This window comes from Schizosaccharomyces osmophilus, chromosome 2 (assembly GCF_027921745.1).
Source record: "Schizosaccharomyces osmophilus chromosome 2, complete sequence".
NCBI lineage: Eukaryota > Fungi > Ascomycota > Schizosaccharomycetes > Schizosaccharomycetales > Schizosaccharomycetaceae > Schizosaccharomyces > Schizosaccharomyces osmophilus.
The window spans coordinates 256,892-274,626 of record NC_079239.1 but is presented as its reverse complement, the minus strand read 5'-3'; the positions used below and the strand labels follow the sequence as shown (position 1 = coordinate 274,626).

Sequence of the window (17,735 nt, the reverse complement as noted above, 5' to 3'; positions counted from 1 at the left end):
TCGTAGTAATTTGACCAACCAATTCGAACCTTGGCTTTTCTTGTTTGGTGTAGTTGGCTGTAGTCAAGTTGGGTTATACGTCGTACACATTCCAATTATTTCAATATACGCACATACCATTCGTGTACTAGTATTTAATTCAGCCTTGCTTTTATTTTTAATCATATTTTGCTAATTCACGATATTTGAATCTCCCTTTTCACTCTTTTTCGATTATCTTAAACTTTACTTGTTGAAGGATCAACTATTTCGAAATGGAACTCAATTCCTATAAGTTTAGCTCTGAGTTGCACGTACGTTGGCGCATAAATCTTTTTGAAAATCTATTTAGGGGTTTCTTACTGACTTAATAACTCAGGATGACTTTAAAATTGTTGATAGCTGGGTAAGAGGAAGCAAGCTTGGACATGGTTTTGAGCTAATTCTAAAAATTAGGTACATAACGGATCGAAATGGATAGACGACATTCAACAATATTACAAAGAAAGGAGCTCTATTGGTATGGTTTGCATTGCGACCATTTTACCTTGCTGGGAATACACTGTAAACTAACGCTTTTTATCGATAGAGAGAGAATATTCTCAGAAGCTTTCCAGTCTTTCAAGAAAGTTTGTCGAAAAAAAGAACAAAAAGTCATCACTTCTTTCCGTTGGTGATAACCCTACGAAATCTGCTGGTTCTTTAGAATGGTATTTTCAGATAGAGTCTAAGAGTTACTCTCTCTCACTAACTTGTTCATGCTAACATGTGAATACAGCGCTTCTCTGACAACATGGTCGAAAATATTGGATGAACTTGTGCAATCCTCGAAAATTCATCAAAAACTCGCGGATGACTTTGTTTTGGAAACTAATGAACAAGCAAAGCGATTGGAAGCAAATGTTGACAATTTAAAGAAGTCTTATGACCACCTTTATGAAAAGTTTTTGGAGCAGAAAGAATCCTTGTTGACCATGGTTAAGAGAGCGAAATCAAGTTACCATGAAGCTTGCGAGAGTTTGGAGTCGGCAAGGCAAAAAAGAGACAAGCACAACGATGAGAAAACTGGGAAACTTTTCAAAAATTCGCAAAACGATATGCTAGTTAAGAAGAATATGTATATTCTTCGTATCCTTGTCTACAACGCACATATGCAGCGCTATTATCAGGAAACACTACCAAATCTTTTAGACCATATGCAAAGATTGAATGAGTACAGAGTGAAAAATCTGAATGATACTTGGAAAGCTGGAATCACATGTGAAAAAAGCTGTTACAAATCTTTAAGCGAAGAAGCAGATGCACTCAACTCGGAAATTGACAAAAATGAACCTTCTTTGGATTCTGTAATGTTTGGTCAGCACAATGTTAAGTCTTGGAATGAGCCTTCGCCTTTGGTGTTCGAGCCTAGCCCAATTTGGCATGACACCAATACATTAGTTGTAGACGGCGCGAGTAGAAATTTTCTTCGAAACAATTTGGTGAACTCCAAATCGGAAATAGAAAAGGCAGAAGAAGAATTACAAAACTTATCAAAGCGGTTGGAAGGGTCGCGAATTGATGATACGACGACACTTGAGCAGTCTTATGAATCGAAAATAGCTGCTGTCGAACTAGAGAGCAAGGAGATATTAATAAAAAACAGAGTCCACGACCTCAATGTGCGTGTTAACAAAATAACCCAGGATGCCGGAAATATTGAAGATGGAATGAACTTTCACACATTCAAGGTTGCTAGCTTTAAGATACCTGTCAAGTGTTTCCACTGCCATTCTAAAGTTTGGGGCCGCGGTTTGTCCTGCGAGGGTATGCATCAAGAAAGTTCTAAGTATCAAGATTGTAAAATTGTTAACATAAATTTAGGTTGCGGATACAAATGTCATCCACGATGCCAACTATACGTTCCAGCCAATTGTGGTCAAAGTTCTGCCGAAGATGATCACGACGAAACACTGTCAAGCACAGGGGATTTTGGCAGTAATCAACGAGAAGGATCATTACTTTCATCCAATCTTTACGACACATATGAGGACGACTATACGAACAGCGTTGGTTCTCGCAATGCATATGCACCTTCTTTACACCAAACACCTTTGTCAAATAATTATGAAGCCGAAGGTACTCAACGTACAGAAGACGGAGAAGAGAAGGTGAATGGTACATTACTTTACGATTTCACTGGAACCCAAAAAGGTGTTTTGAGTGCTTCCCAAGGCCAAACATTCACTCTTTTAAAGCCAGACAGTAAGTGAAAACGGAAGTGATGAAACGGTTGAACTAATGCAGTATTTCAGATGGAAGTGGTTGGATTTCTGTGAAAATTGACGATTCAGTTGGTGTACTCCCAACTTCTTATGTTGAATTGGGTACAGACACAGTTCATTCAACAAACGGGACTATTGAAGCGGCTGATGAACAGTATGTGCAAGCTGTATTTGGCTACGAAGCTCAAAGTGAAATGGAGATAAGTATTCATGAGGGAGACGTGATCCGTGTCACTCAGCGCGACGCAGGGAATGGATGGTCTGAAGGCACCTTACATGGTATTACCGGTCAATTTCCAGCAAAGTAAGTTTGGAAGGCAGAGTTATTTGAAAGATTGCTAACGAACGATTCAGCTATGTTGAGGATATCTAGTTTACATTATGAAATGAATGGCATAATATTATATATATATATATAGGAAAGCATTCCTTTTTAGTTTTTCAATTTACAAAATACGATACGATTTACCAAGAATTCATGCCCATTTAATAAAAAATCATGAAAAGAAAGATACTTATTAAAATTTATTTTTCAAACACAAAGAAAGGACAAAGAAGACAAGGATCCAAAGACCAGAACATGTTCTCCATTACCGATCTCTTAATATGCTAGAAAAAAAAAAAGAAAACAAGGATGATAAATAAAAGGCAAAAAAAAGGTACAGAAGGGGAAAAAAAGTAGAATATCCACGAAAACCCAAAACAACCTTAGAAAGGACGTTCACCTAATGCTCAAACACTTGTTTTATATCGCTATAAATATGGGGATATGATCATCTAACTGTTGGTAATGGCCTTTGTAAGTTCATAAGTCTTGGTGCCATCCTCGAAATCAGACAAGATACGGCTACGAGGAAGCTTGCCCTCAGCAACACCGATGAAAGCTTCAAATTCAGAGTAGTATGGATCATCGTCGGGGAAGTTGACGATGCGCTCGGTATCGGAATCGGGAGAGCGGATGTACAATCTAGGAGTGCCATAGAGGTCGACAATACGAATATAGTGACCATCAGCTTGAAGTTCCAAGCAAGTATCGTATTGGGTACCTTGGAGAATGATACTGTGGGCTAAGATACCGACGGCACCAGACTTGTACTTCCAGGAAGCAGCGGTAAAGCGGGGAACGCGTTCATGTTCGGGAATGGCGTCTTCATCGATGGGAAGAGCGGAGAGCTTACCAACGGGGTCGTTGGAAAGGACACGGTTGACTTTGACGGTTGGGATGTCCACATCACCACCGAAATAGCGAGACAAATCGCAAAAGTGAGTACCTTGTTCGACGACAGGGCCACCGGATTTAGAGACGTACCACCAAAAGGCCTTGGAGTTGTGAATGTAGGAAGAGTTGTAGCGGGCGATTGTGCAAACGATGTTGAGGTTGTTGTCCTCGATATACTTTTTGGCGGCCTCGACGACCTTCAAGTAGCGGAACATGTAACCGATGGAGATGATGGCTTGGTGTTGCTCAAGTTGACGAACAACATCGAAAGTGTCCTCGACGGCAGCGGAGGAGATGGGCTTTTCGACGAAGAGAGCAGCCTTGGGGAATTGACGGACGATTTGTAACTCCATGTCGGCACCGATCTTGTTGGAGCCGTGGAAGTCAGGAGGAATACCGATCACGAAGGCATTGGGTTCTTCTTCGGGGTGTCTAGTTAAATAGTCCAAGTATTGGATCATGGAGGTAAACATTCTTGTTTCATCGTAAGCGTAAGCAACCTTGGAATCACGCTTGGTATCCAAAACACGGTTGGTTTCGCTGGGAACGGGGTTGATTAAAGCGGTGACACGAAGACGTTGACCCAAGTTTTGTTCAATACGTTGGGCATTGTTCCAAGGGCCCTCGGCGGAACCAAAGTTGATACCACCGGCACCGACAATTGCGACCTTGAAGATGGCATCACTAGCTCCGTTTTCAAAAACATGTTGGGCGCTTTGGTTGGCAGGAACGTTAATTGTAGCGACCATGATTTACAAAAAGAAAACGTCGTTGAGAAGAAACTAGAGGACAAAAAAGCAAAAGGAATAGAAAAGGAAAGAAACAAGTGAATGTTTCAAATCAAAAATCTACCAAAAATACGCAAGGACGATGGGTGAAGGAAATGAAAACCTATACTTTTCGGAAAAAAGAGAAACAAAGGCGAACAACGAAATTCCTTTGAATGTTCAAAATACCTTTTAGTTGGCAGTAGTAGCAGTAGTAGTTAGTAGTAGAAATGTGATGTGCTGTCGGTTGCGTATACAGTCGTAGTAGAAACAACAAACTTGGCACATGGCTGCTATAAGTAAATGTGTTTTGAGCAATGACTTCACCGGGAAGGGTGTGTCATGTTACGTGTTATCAGAAAACAACAAGTAGCAAAGAAAAACACCGAAATCGGTGAAGGATGCAAAAAGACGTTCTGAAACGATCGTTCACTGTCGTAAGTTGGTCTTGAAGAATGGGAGCGATGGATGGGAGAAACGGGTGGAAACCGACTTGAGCAGCTTTTCCTGGCTTTTTGTTTCGCTCAAAAAAGAAATAAAAGTTATAAATGGCATTGAAATTTAAGGCAAACGTAAACTTTTAAGGTTTTTCTTTGTCTTTTGTTGACGCAGAGAGGACGGAAGGAGCGGTTTCTGGAATTGCAATTTGTTTGCGCTGTTATAGAAAGCAACCTTAATTGAAGATGGTAGACAATTTTTTTTTTCAAAAAAAAAAATGAAAAAATGAAAGAAAAAAACAAGAATGGGAACCTTCTTGATTGTCTTTACATTTGATCGAAATTCCCTAGAAATATGGATGCTTTGAAAATAGGCATCGTCAATAAAACTCGAATTGTCAATGTCATATCGAGCTTCTTACCATCTTTTAGGATGCAAAGCAAATGTTTGACGAGGTTGTTCACGTAAATATGAAGCAGGACCTGTTGGATTTACAATGGAGATTCGAGTCGTTCCTAGTCGTTCCTAGTCGTTCTATCGTTCTGTCGTTCTGCCGACCCTTTGTAACCATATCCTATTGCGTGGCAAACTACAAGGATGGATTATCGTACTAGCGATACATCATACATAGACTTGGACCCATAGACATAAACATAAACATAAACAAAAAACACTGTGTTGTATGGATGGAGGACTAAGGACTGAGGGCTGAGAACTGTGCATTGGATAGAGGTACACTATTTCGTGGATCGAGCTGGGTGGTGTTGGAGTGCATTGCAGCATGAGGTGCGAGCAGGCTTGAGCAGACGCAAGCACCCATCAAGGTATGCCAGTGTTTTTTTGGTGGTCCGTAGTCGTCGTAGTCGGTGGTCGTAGCTCGGGATGTTGATAAAGTGGTCGGTGATGGATTCTACTTTTTCATAAAAGAATATTTGTTCCTCCTTTTTAAGGCATTTCCTTGAACTTTTCATGAACTCTTAGGAGTTTCACTCTCTTTCCCTTGGCTTTCCATTGACACCTTTCAAGAGAAAGCACCTCTCCCATACTTGTATCCTGCCATATGTCAATGTCTATGTCTATGTCTATGCCTTGCTAGATCTACGTCGATCATGATGATCAGATAATCGTTAATTGGAGAATGACGCACCAGCCTCGCTTCGCTGATCCGTAAGATCGCTTCGTACGAACGATTTGCAAGATCTACATGGAGCAGAGAGGAATAGGAAAAAAACAAAAACAAACAATTAAAATTAAAAACAACAGACAAAAGGAATACGCTTTCGACTCACCGTTTGGCCATTTGTCAATTTTACGACTCTGACTTTTCTCTTGCAATTCAGACTCAGCGAACGTTTGTTTGCCTCCACGTCTTCCGACGTTGAGATTTTTCTACGGACCAAAAATCGCCTTTTCCTCCCTTCCAACAACACTCGCTCTGTCTATTCTTTATTACTTTATTACTTTCTTTCTTCCTTTTTTCTTCTCTCTTATACCACAACATCCTTTTCGCTTTTTTTTACGTTCTATTCCTTCCCCTCGTTCCCTCGTTTAACGCTACCGATCCACTTCCTTATTTGAAATCTCATGATCAGCTGGGAACCGATTTTGCTATTAAATTTTATCTGATCACTCGACTCTTCTTCTACCATCACTTTTGCTTTTACTTTTCCCCTTCTCGACGGTTTTTGCTGCCTAACTTGGCTTAAAATAGCTCAATTTTCTTGGAAACGACGCAAATTTATCCTCTTTTGTTTGGAATTCTTCCTCTTTGCTTTCCTAACCCATTGGTGCTTCTTTTGCGACCTCTTCTCTTCGTCCAGGAATCTCTTTAGCTTTTCCTCCTCCAACAAACAAATATCCCTTGTCTCTCTTCTCTTTTCTTTTCTTTTTTTTGTTGTTTTCTATTTTTGGACGTTTTTCTGCTCTCGCCATTTCCCAACAATGGCTCCTTCTGTGATTTCTCAAAAACATCAGCATCTCTATCCCAATCCCCCCTCTTCGTCTACCGTAAACATTCCCCATTCCTCTTCTTCTGCCGCTGAGCTCGGTTGCGTAAACTGCCGTTGCTCTTCCAATAAAGACGCAAACGAAAGCGCCCACTTAAACGATCCCTCTCAAACCCTCGCCGACTCCATGTCCAGTCTCGTTTTAAACCCTCACTTCCAGTCTCTCAACCTTGACCTTCGGCTTTTGCACGATAACATCACCATTGATCGTATTCCCAAACTTCCTGCCCGTAATGTCTCTTTCACTCCCTTGACCCCCGAGGCCAAAGCTGCCGATTCCTCCCATCCAAGCCCTCTTATTCCTGAAAAAATGCCTCCTTCTTTTGTTCAACCTCATCCCCCTTTCCACGTCTATCCTTCTCCCGTCACCAACATCCGCGAACTAACAAAGCCCAATGCCTACAAGCGCGCTTTCCATTTCGAAATCGATGTTTCCAACTATCCTCTTCCCGACGGTGAAGAATGGATGGTTGGCGGTTCTTTTGGTCTCATGGCTCCCAATGATGATGCCGTCGTAAACCATTTGCTCCTCCTTTTGCAAATTCCCAATGATGTTGCCGACGCTCCCATTCTTTTGAAAACCAATGGCGGTCGCTGGCCCACCATATGGGCAGAGGACATGGCTCGAGAGCTTCCCACGACTCGGCGCGAACTACTCAAATGGTCCTCGGATTTCATGTCTGCTCCCCCCAAAAAGCAATTAATCCGTTTGTTGGCTGAATACGCCGAAAATCCTACTGAAAAGCAAATACTATTGTTTTTGGTTAGCCGTCTCGGTCAACGTGCTTTCTGTGATCTAAGAGCTAATAATAATGTTACTCTGCTTACTCTTTTGGAAGCCTTCCCCAGTGTCAAGCTTCCTTTGGATCACTTGCTAAGTGTTTTGCCCCAGCTGATGCCAAGATGGTATTCTTTGTCTAACGATCCCGCTCAGCATAATGGAATCTTGGAATTCGCTGTTGCTCTCGTAGAGATTGAAAAGGTCGGTGGTGGTGTCCATTACGGAATCGGCTCTGGTTTCTTGTATCATTTAGCAAAACAATGGATGGATGGCAAAAGAGATTTGGTTCTTCCCATGTTTCGTGGGTTGCATAGAAATGCTTTTGTTACCCACTTCACTTCTGATGGTCCCATGTGTCTCATTGGCACCGGTGTCGGCATTGCTCCTTTCCGTGGTTTCGTTCAACGCCGTCTCATGAACGCATCTTGTGCCGGAAAAGTTTGGATCTTTCACGGTTGTCGTAACTCGGAACTGGATGAATTGTATCATGGCGAATGGGAAAACCAAAGTGAGAACTCTGGCCTTGACTCTCCCGGCTCTCCTGCCAAGCAAAACAATACCGAGGTGGATGCTTTAGAATTTCACAACGATCCCAAAGAAGGTCCCCATCATATGGTCGTCGAATCACGTTCACACAGAAAAGTATATGTACAGGACGAATTACGCATGAAAGGCGATATTGTGTGGAATGTCTTGAATCATCCAAACGGTAAAATATACCTTTGCGGTGGTAAACAAGGCTTATTACGGGGTGTTGATGAAGCCTTAAAGGACATTTGCATGCAATACGGAAGTATGTCTCAAAATGAAGCTGCGAACCAATTGGCGACTTGGCAGAATCCTCTTTCGTTGAAATATATTAAGGAAATTTGGTAATGTATCTCCTACTTCGAAAAGTTCATTGTTTTCCGCCTGTATTATGATGAACCCTATACATGTATTTCAGGTTAATTGTTTTTATTCCCCTTTCTTTTCACTTCAGTGACATATTTTTTCTTTAAAGCTTATGATGTGTTTTTTTGTTCTCCGGATCCTTTTGTTTTCTGAGATTTGGATTTATATTTTATACGCTCCTTGATCTCATTTTATAGTCAGCATAAAACACAATGCTTCTTCTATTTTAGTTTGCCTATACTTGTTTTTCTCATAAGCTGTAGAGTAATTATGCTTTGCCCATGAAAGTTTCCTCCTTCCCTAGTAATCTTTTTGGTCAGTAAAAACTCTGTATGCAACTTGGAAACAATCAAGGTGTTGTAAAGCTACAGTTAAAATACTTTTGTATGTGCTTCATTTTGGAAATCTTTATCGTCTATGTCGGGGAATGCTTAAAATAGTAGAAATTTAATGAAAAGGAATTGAGACGTATTCATGTGCTGAACAAGCTGAGCATTGTGTTGCGGTGCTTATTTTTATATCAACATTTTAATATGCTTGCGAGTGGAACTCGTTCGTAATGACAAATTGCTAAATCTTTCTAGCCAAATTTTATCCACAAACTGTTCGACCGTATATTGAAGGTTTCCTATGCCTCGAAGGAAAACAAAGTTGAATGCAATCCTTTGCGCGCCTCACAGGTGGCGTAGTCTTACAACTAAAGACTTCTTCAATCGTCCTTTGCATGCTTTGTTTACCTTTTGTAATATTTCCGAATATATTGTAATATATATTTACTAACAAGACCGTTTGTAATAACGGCAGAAACTTTCGATTCGTAAGAGCTTAATTGCTATTGTGCGCTTCGCAACAATTTGATAAAGGTGGACTCCTTTGAGGAAAATGCGACAATGCAAAAGCAAAATAATAATCACCACTAAGTCTTCATGAACGTATTTCTTATTGTATATGACAAAATTGGATCTTTTCTTATATGAGAATAAAAACAAACAAAGCAATTTGCTAAGTGGTTGAGTCTAGCGTACGTTTCATTCAACATTTATAGGCAAAGGCTTTTGTTTCATGTCAAATGCAAGTCCCTTATAAAAAGGTTCTTAATGTTTTTCCTTTTTCGTAGATAGCTATGATTCCTATCCGACCGGAAAGCCAACAATTTGGTACAAACAGTAAGGAAACGAGTTCCATGATGGACAAACTACCTGACGTTGTTGAAAACTACGACGAAAAAACCGACCAACTGAAACGAAAATTGGACAATGAACGTGCAGCATATCAAAAAACTGAACGATTGCTAAATGACTTTAATTCGAGATTTAAACATGAACCGATAGAACGAAGAGCGAGCTTAAAGGATAACCTCGAATCTGATTTGGAATCCTGTAGAAGATCAATCAAGGGCATCAAGCTATCTATCGAGAGCTATCAAATGGATTCTCAAAACGAAACTAGGGAGTCTAGAATGAGTGCTTGGAATCCGTCACTTTTTAAAGCTCAAAGCCATCCGGAAACACATACAAAAACCCAATTGGGTACCTCCACGCGAACAGATGTGGCACTTTCAAAAAATGAATGCATAGATTTTTCAGATAGACTAGATCCTATAGTCACTCAGTTTGTTGCTATCGACAAGGCTGAAGGTTGGGACCACAAGCCTTTGTCTGTTTTTCCATCTCCAAGTAACGAAGCTCAATCTTACTCGTCGAAAGAGGTACCCAGCTTGATTCTTCAAGACTGGACGAAGATTGTACAGGATGCTTGCTCAAGGCTTTCCAGTACCGAAATTATCCACAACGCCAACAACATTTGTCAGTATCTGCATGAGCACCCCGAAAAAGATTGTCTTACAAAGGCTTATTACATGCTTCCTACCCTCCATTTCATGCTTACCCTTAACATACCGGACGTTTCTGCTTGTGTGTATCGCATTATAAGAAATTTATTTACGGATCCTTCGGCGTTCGCCGTGTGTCAGTCATTAAATTTGACTTGGCTGCTTTCGAAATCTATCATATCGATAGGTCTCACTTATGAGGCGGAAAAGGCTCAGGCATTTCGATTGATTCGTACACTGTATGCGTTCTCGTGTACTGAAGAACATGAGCGTATGCTTTTAGGCATTACGAACACGTTAATTGCTATCTGTGAGCATTCCACAGATGCAAACAGGGGTATTGCAAGTGAAACACTAATTGAATTGATGATATTAAAGCCTCAGGTATTATTACGAGCTAATGGGTTGAGAGTATTAATTTCCTCTCTCGTCGATGGCTCCATTTCAGAGGACTTAGCGGCGACTTCAGCTTTGGCACTCATTTATCTTTTAGACAACCCCGAAACTTACCGTTATCTGAGCTTACCTTATGACATTGGTATTTTATTATCACCATTCACTTCACCCAGCCTTTACGACTTATACAGTCCCTCCGGAGGTCAGCCGGAACAAACCTCTAGAGCTATTCGATCAAGCGCTAAAATTATTTCTGTCCTTTTAAATTCCTGGCCTGGACTTTTAGCTTTCTCTACCGAGGATTTTCAAGCCCTTCGATCTCTTGTAGATTCCCTTCGTGTTCCGACGTTCACCGCTCGTAATGATATAATCGATTTGTTTTTGCTTATTTTCAAAGTTGATTGTTCAACCGTTCATGATACGTGTATGGCCGCTGGAAAGAAGCATTTTCCTGCCAAAGGTCAGAATATTATTGAAGAAATCGAAGCTAGCACGCTCAATTTATGCGACGGGTCCTACAGAAAATTTTTAGCTCTTAATCACCATTTCACAGCTCTCATATTATTCATTTTTCTGGAGTTGGGTTTGGTTGAATCGATCGTATGTGTGATCCGTGCTAATGACGATCAAACCCTTTGCAAAAAGGCAACATATCTTCTTGGTGAAGTTTTACGTCTTTCGGATCAGCTACTTCCTATTCAGCTAGGCGCTAAAATTCAGTCACTTCCATCTTTATTCAATATGGCTTCCAAATTTACTGCTGAGGATAGATTTGTTGCTACTTCAGTCCTACAATCAATTGAAAGCTTAAACCGTGCAAAATGTCAGTCCGAAATAGTTAACCGTGCATCCAATATCCATGAGGTGGGGTTATCTGGGAATACGTTTCGGGGTCAAAGGCAGATTGAGCATGTTAAATTGAAGATGGGATTGCAGATTGATGACTCACATTTTAGAAATATGCTGGCAGAAACGAATGTCCTTACTACAAAAAATTATCAAAAATGGAGATGGGATACACTAGCACAAATTATGGAAGGACCTCTTCTAAGCCATAAGAGAATAGATGAAACTCTTCGTACAACGAAATTTATAAAAAGATTGTTGTCGTTTTATAAACCTTTTTCAGATCGCTTTTCTTCCATAAAAAATACTACGGCTAATCACAAGTACATAAACGTCGGGTGTCTGGTATTCAAGACGCTTTTGGCGAATCCAGAAGGGGTCAAATATTTATCAGAAAGCAAACTTATAAAACAGATTGCCGAAGCTTTGTCTCAGTTAGACGAATATTCTGGCCAAGTCGCGAATCCGATTTTTTCCACGAAACGTTTACAGACAACTCTCGTGCATGGTTATTTTTCCATGCTCAAAGTTCTTTCAAGTCAAAAAGAAGGGCATGCTATTTTGGAACGTTGGAGAATATTTACTACTCTGTATCACCTTGCCGAGATTCAAAACAGAGATGATTTGTTAATTTGTTTTTTAACGAATGTGGATTATCGCTTGGAGGGCCACAGCAGGATCATATTTTCAAAAGCATTAAGCACCGCGCAACAAAGTGTACGACTACAATCAACACGGCATCTATTAACGTTGATTAACTCGGAATCAGGAAACGACAACTTGAATCATTGGGCTATTTCTCTTTTGATATTTCAATTGTATGATCCCTCTTTGGAGGTTTGTCAAGTTGCTGTCAAAGCTTTGGATGATGTATGTGCTAAAAATGAAAATTTACTTGCTCAAGTTGTTCAATTACAGCCATCTTTGGCCCATTTAGGCGAAATAGGCTCACCTCTGTTATTGAGATTTTTGGCTACTACTATCGGCTTTCATTATCTGTCAGAGATTAATTTTATTGAACATGAATTAGACAATTGGTTTCACCATCGAAATGAGGCCTATGTTGATTTAATAGAACAGAATGGATTTTTGACATTTATTTCTAACATGGATATTGCTAATACGGAGATTACAACTAACGGAGATGATATTCTTCCATTACATTTCTATGGAGAACTGGTGAAGTCGCCAGAAGGTTGCTCTGTTTTAGAAAGCAGTGGTCACTTCGGCGATTTCATGAATATATTGAAGGAGTATGACAGAAATATAGATATGTTACACATTCGTCGATTGAAAAGTGCATTATGGGCTATTGGAAATATAGGAAAAGCTGAGACAGGGGCTTATTTTCTGGAAGAGCATAATTCAGTGCCTCTTATCGTTAAGTTTGCGGAAGAATCAACAATTCCTACTGTCCGTGGAACAGCATTTTTCGTTTTGGGCTTAATTTCGAGGACTAGTCGTGGTGTACAAATCCTTTCTAATTTGCATTGGTATAGTCTAATGTCACTAATGGGGACATCTCAGGGTGTTTGTATCCCAGTGCACGCATGTCATGTATTGTCGGCTCCAAGAAAGGGTGCTCATCACCTTAATGATAGAACGTTTACATACCCTCAGTTATCTCTAGATGAAACTTTAACAAACACTGAAAGAGATGTCGTCAAGTATATCTCTAATTTGTCGAATCATGTTTTGGCCAATGAATCTGCTCGTCAGTTAACGAAAATCCGATCTAAAAGCCCTCGAGTTTTTCTGTCCAAGCGCCTGGCCAAGTTTTGCTTTGGTATTCTAGACCAGTACCATTACCGTGTTCAGATTTTGCAATTTATTTATGAACTGTTTCCCCATTCCGCTCTTTTGGCGTCTTTTGAGACTAATGAGTTGCCGTCGAGAATTTCAGGGCTTAATTCTTCTGCTATATCTTAAAAAATTTTGGGATATTTGAGTACTTGTATAATTTCACTTCGCATGTTGCTGCTGGTTGTCTTTTTAGTTATTTGTCATTTATCATTCTTTATTGTTAGTTCTATATGAATATGTTGAATCATCTATTTCACCTTGGTTCATGTGTTAAATAAGAGTAACCACAATGCTAAAATTCATTACGAAGCTTTTCTCATATATAGGATATAATAAAATGATTATAAATACATCTTTTAAAACTGTTCATATTCAGTGATTGCTGAGCTAACTGCATTCGAAATAACTAATATTGTATATCTGTCGCTTTAGACCTACTTGGTAGGTCACTACTACCATTTTCCATTTGCGAGATTTGGGTTAATACTCTACCAAATTGATGAATTAATTAGTTTTATACTGTAATTCTAATAGAAGGAAAAAGAAAAAGGAATGAAAAGTAGGTAAATAAATGCTTTCATTCGTATTAGGAACGGATTATTGATTTTCGTTGTCAGTTTAAAGAAAGGATAAAATAACCATATTATATTTTTATCGCTTGTTATTTTATTTTCAGAAACTGATTTTTGGATCAGCTTTTCTGCTTAAAAATTTTGGAGCCGTATTCGTTTTATAACAGTACAAAAATAAAGCGAGTCATCGATCGATTGCTTTTTCGTTCTTGAGCAAGCTTTTGATTATAAAACTTGTTTTAAACACTATACTAAAGCCTGTTGTTTGCGGGCTTCTATGGAAATTTCACCATTGGGCCCTTGCTATGTTCCATGCGAGATGCAGGATCAACCACAATAATATTCAAGTGCATTTTTATCTTTCCTACTTTCGTTGTGTGTTCAATTCACATCCTTATACCACAATCTCCTCTCGTTCTTTTGCATATACCCCTTGGAATCATTCTTCACAAACAGAAAACAATACTTTGCTTTCAGACAAAGTTAGAACCGGAAAAAGTACTTCGACGGTTGCCGACTCTTCTTCTCTTTCAACTCAAAGTTCGAAAAGGTCGAATCGTGCATTTATGAATAAACACAACAATGCTGCACGTAAGGAAAAGAAGCCCGAAAGTCATTCTTTGCGTCAATACATATTTAATTCTTCAAGTTTTTGTAACCTACAGCATACAAGAAAACTTTTAATAATGGCTTCTGATCGGAATAAAGCTTACCTTAAGCCTCGTGATCCACCATGCCAAACCGCTAAGATTCTTTCGTTGTACGACAAACAAATGTATAGACGATCACGAAATCTATACGACGTATTTCAAGGTAAAGAAGATTTGTTGAGTCTCGCTTGGTTTCAAACACTTCTATACCCGTTGCTAACTTCTACATATGAAATTAATGCCTATGTGAACACAGTGACTCAAGATGCAACACTTCCCGATTATTTCCGTGATAGAAGCTTAGAGGTGATTTTTTTTAGCTCTCTTTTTGATCATTTTTTGACCACCAACGAGTTTTATCTCGTCATATACTACTATTTAATTGTAAGGAAAACTCCTCAAATGGCTTTGCAATTATTACGGCAGTTAAAAAATATTGCCCTACCAGAAAACAACTTAATCAAATCTGCGTTTTTGGAATGGAGCTTGCAAACTGGAAGATTCGGAATAGCATATCAAATTTTTAGAGAGGAATCGCTTTCTGTTTACCATCCTTGTAAAACGTTCCTTAATGTCCTAAAAATGCACGGTACACCGGAAATGCTTGATTATGTTGTCGCTCAGGAAATGAAGAATGCAAAAACAGAAAAATCGTCAAAGAACCTGAAATATGCCGATAAGATAGATTCTTATTACTGGTTAAGTAATCCGCTGTTATAGAAAAGAAATGATGTGAAACAAAAAGATAGATATGTCTATCTATACCATTTAGCAAAAGGGGGATCTCATAATGAAAGTAGTATGGTCTCTCAAGTCTATTTAAAAACCAGACGCAAACCTAAACGTTGTTTATTAATGAAATATTTATGGGTTATCGATTAGGATTTCAGCTGTTTAACTAGCAATCGTAAATTTCTATCAAATATTTTTCAAGTAGTATACCGATTATTGAGAATGGTGCTTCTATATTTTTAACCTTAAATAAATTATAAATTAAAACATTTTCGTAATAAGTCATTAAATGTCTTTTGTTTTGGTGAGACTCACCTCCAATCCTTTTAAGTAGACATCCATTTCTGTCAAAAGATTGTCTAATTCCACTTTTATAGAGGACTTCATAGTATGTATGTTATGAAAATTATCATCGAATAATTCCATTGGTAATGGCTTAACAGGAGGAGGTTCAAAATTTTCATTTAAACCCATGTTCGATTGTGAGGAATTAATAGACAATGGGGGCAAACGCGCTCGTAGCTTTGAGTTAAAAGGCTTTACAGTAGTTGAATTGACGGAATGTACGGGAATCGATGGAGACGTAGCTTTTGCTGGTTGGTTATTAGAAGGTCGAGGAACATCTGTTGGTGGTAAACCGGAATGTAGTTTGTGGGCGTTGGTATCTACTGAGGGAGTGTTAATTTGTTCAAAAGCACTAAGGGAAACACTTCTAGACTGAGGATCTAGCGAAGATGGAAATCGAAGAGGACTTTTCATAGGAGACATGGATATGCCCCTTTTTCCCATATTCATTTGCCGTTGGACAAGGCGTGGTAGTGGACGCTTAACATTCTGGTCTAAAGAGCTCTTAACATTTCCCCTAATTCGATTGACCATCAATTCTGAGTCTTCTTGAGGTTTCGGTTGTTTTGAATTAACACCTGCCACGTTCTCAAACCTTTCGTTTTCCTTATCAAAACTTGGTAGTTCAATTTGGGAGTATGAAGGTTCACTGCTCAATTCTTGATCTGAAATCCCTTCGCTAATATTAGAGGAACCTTCATTACTGATAGAACCACTCTGAAAAAGCTGCAAAAGAGGATGAGACTCGTTTTCTGGCACAGAAAATGAAGTAGACGAGAAATTCTTCGACGTTGGGGTTGCAGATCCTGAAGATGACTGGGATTGTAGCTGTGGTAATTGTTTCACGGTTCCGAATTCCCAACCATCATCCCAAGCTGTTTCAGAAGTATCATTATCTTGGTCGCTGCCATCTTCAGGTTCGTCTGGTGTCTTTAGAGTCTCAGGCACACCACCAGCTGCTTGCCAATGCTCGTAACGTTTAACCAGGTTGCATAGCTCATTTTCAGGTTGACGTGCGTGTTGTTTGATAAATTTTGATTTTATAAGTTCAGAGGCGTCCAAACGTTTTTCTGGCACAACATTTAAACAAGAAGCAATAAAATCTTTTAATAAAATGCTAAAATTGCCTTCGAGCTTCGGTGGAGGTGTGTGGGCTATAAGGAAAACCGCTCGAAACGGGTCTTCTTTGGCGTGAGGAGGAGAACCGGTAGCAATCTCATAAGCTGTAATTCCTAAAGACCATATATCAGCCTAATAACATTAGCAAACCAATGGTTACAGAAAAATGCGTTGGAGTCTCACAAACGTACCATAACATTATATTCTTGTCCATCACGAATAACTTCAGGTGCCATCCAATAAGGTGTTCCAATAAAAGTCGTTCGTTTCCTACTATTAATATTGATTTCAGCAGCAACCCCGAAATCACAAAGCTTGACATTACCAGACACAGAAACAAGAATATTAGCTGCTTTTATATCACGGTGAATGATACCAGCATGATGAATGAACTTTAGGGCTTGTAAAGTTTCCCGAAGAATAATGGAAATATAAGGTTCACTTATTTGACCAGCTTCCATTAAAGTGCGAACGCTGCCGCCTTGACAATAGTCCATAATAATCCATAAATCCGTATCTACCAAGTAGGAACCATGGTATTTGACGATATTTTCAGATTCTCGTTGCTTTAATTCACTTAAGACAGTAATTTCTTTTTGAATATCCGACACTTCGTCTTCTGCTGTGTCCAAATTCAAGACCTTAATAGCTACAATCTCCTTCGTAGCATTTCGAAGTCTAACATGTATTAGTTTATCCTGCATGTATGTACTAAAGCAATCAACTCATACCCTTTGTACACAGCACCGTATGAACCACGGCCTACAATCTCTAATTTGGTATAGGCGCGAGCTGCCGATTGATGTTCCATAATCCCAACTTAAATATTTTAAAAAAACATGAAGATTCTATCAGCTTGTTTTCATCAACCTGACGACGCGAATTGAAAGTTTACCTAGTCTTGTATGGTAGTTGGGGAAACCGGTGGTAGAGAGTTTGTCATTTAGATAGCTCAGAAAAGTCGAATGAAGCCATCTATTATGGATCAAATAACTTAATAAAATTTATTTCTTTTAGAATTGAAAATGTTGTTTGGTGGAATCCGAGGTACTTTCACGGATTATCAATTTTGTTAATTAGGATGAAGTACTTT

At 39.3% G+C, this 17,735-nt stretch overlaps 6 protein-coding genes across 6 annotated transcripts; 4 read left to right on the top strand and 2 right to left on the bottom strand.

Annotated features, from left to right (window-relative positions):
- Positions 1-254: 254 nt before the first annotated feature.
- On the top strand, positions 255-2,616 carry bzz1 (F-BAR domain protein Bzz1; the record flags this gene model as incomplete). The annotated part of the gene is made up of 8 exons (XM_056181421.1): positions 255-293; positions 359-385; positions 436-499; positions 569-689; positions 758-1,785; positions 1,843-2,223; positions 2,274-2,547; positions 2,598-2,616. The coding sequence occupies 8 exons, from the start codon at positions 255-257 to the stop codon at positions 2,614-2,616; spliced, it is 1,953 nt and encodes a 650-aa protein (XP_056038355.1).
- A 404-nt stretch (positions 2,617-3,020) lies between these two features.
- Positions 3,021-4,211, bottom strand: SOMG_02629 (NAD binding dehydrogenase family protein; the record flags this gene model as incomplete). Its single annotated transcript, XM_056181420.1, has 1 exon — positions 3,021-4,211. The coding sequence occupies one exon, from the start codon at positions 4,209-4,211 to the stop codon at positions 3,021-3,023; it is 1,191 nt and encodes a 396-aa protein (XP_056038490.1).
- A 2,397-nt stretch (positions 4,212-6,608) lies between these two features.
- On the top strand, positions 6,609-8,330 carry SOMG_02628 (methionine synthase reductase; the record flags this gene model as incomplete). Its single annotated transcript, XM_056181419.1, has 1 exon — positions 6,609-8,330. The coding sequence occupies one exon, from the start codon at positions 6,609-6,611 to the stop codon at positions 8,328-8,330; it is 1,722 nt and encodes a 573-aa protein (XP_056038491.1).
- Positions 8,331-9,471: 1,141 nt separating this feature from the next.
- On the top strand, positions 9,472-13,350 carry ste20 (Rictor-like protein; the record flags this gene model as incomplete). Its single annotated transcript, XM_056181418.1, has 1 exon — positions 9,472-13,350. One exon carries the CDS (start codon positions 9,472-9,474, stop codon positions 13,348-13,350), a length of 3,879 nt encoding a protein of 1,292 aa, XP_056038492.1.
- A 751-nt stretch (positions 13,351-14,101) lies between these two features.
- Positions 14,102-15,166, top strand: SOMG_02626 (uncharacterized protein; the record flags this gene model as incomplete). Its single annotated transcript, XM_056181417.1, has 1 exon — positions 14,102-15,166. One exon carries the CDS (start codon positions 14,102-14,104, stop codon positions 15,164-15,166), a length of 1,065 nt encoding a protein of 354 aa, XP_056038493.1.
- Positions 15,167-15,463: 297 nt separating this feature from the next.
- Positions 15,464-17,453, bottom strand: nak1 (PAK-related GC kinase Nak1; the record flags this gene model as incomplete). Its single annotated transcript, XM_056181416.1, has 3 exons — positions 15,464-16,774; positions 16,834-17,320; positions 17,374-17,453. The coding sequence occupies 3 exons, from the start codon at positions 17,451-17,453 to the stop codon at positions 15,464-15,466; spliced, it is 1,878 nt and encodes a 625-aa protein (XP_056038494.1).
- Between the last annotated feature and the right edge of the window lie 282 nt (positions 17,454-17,735).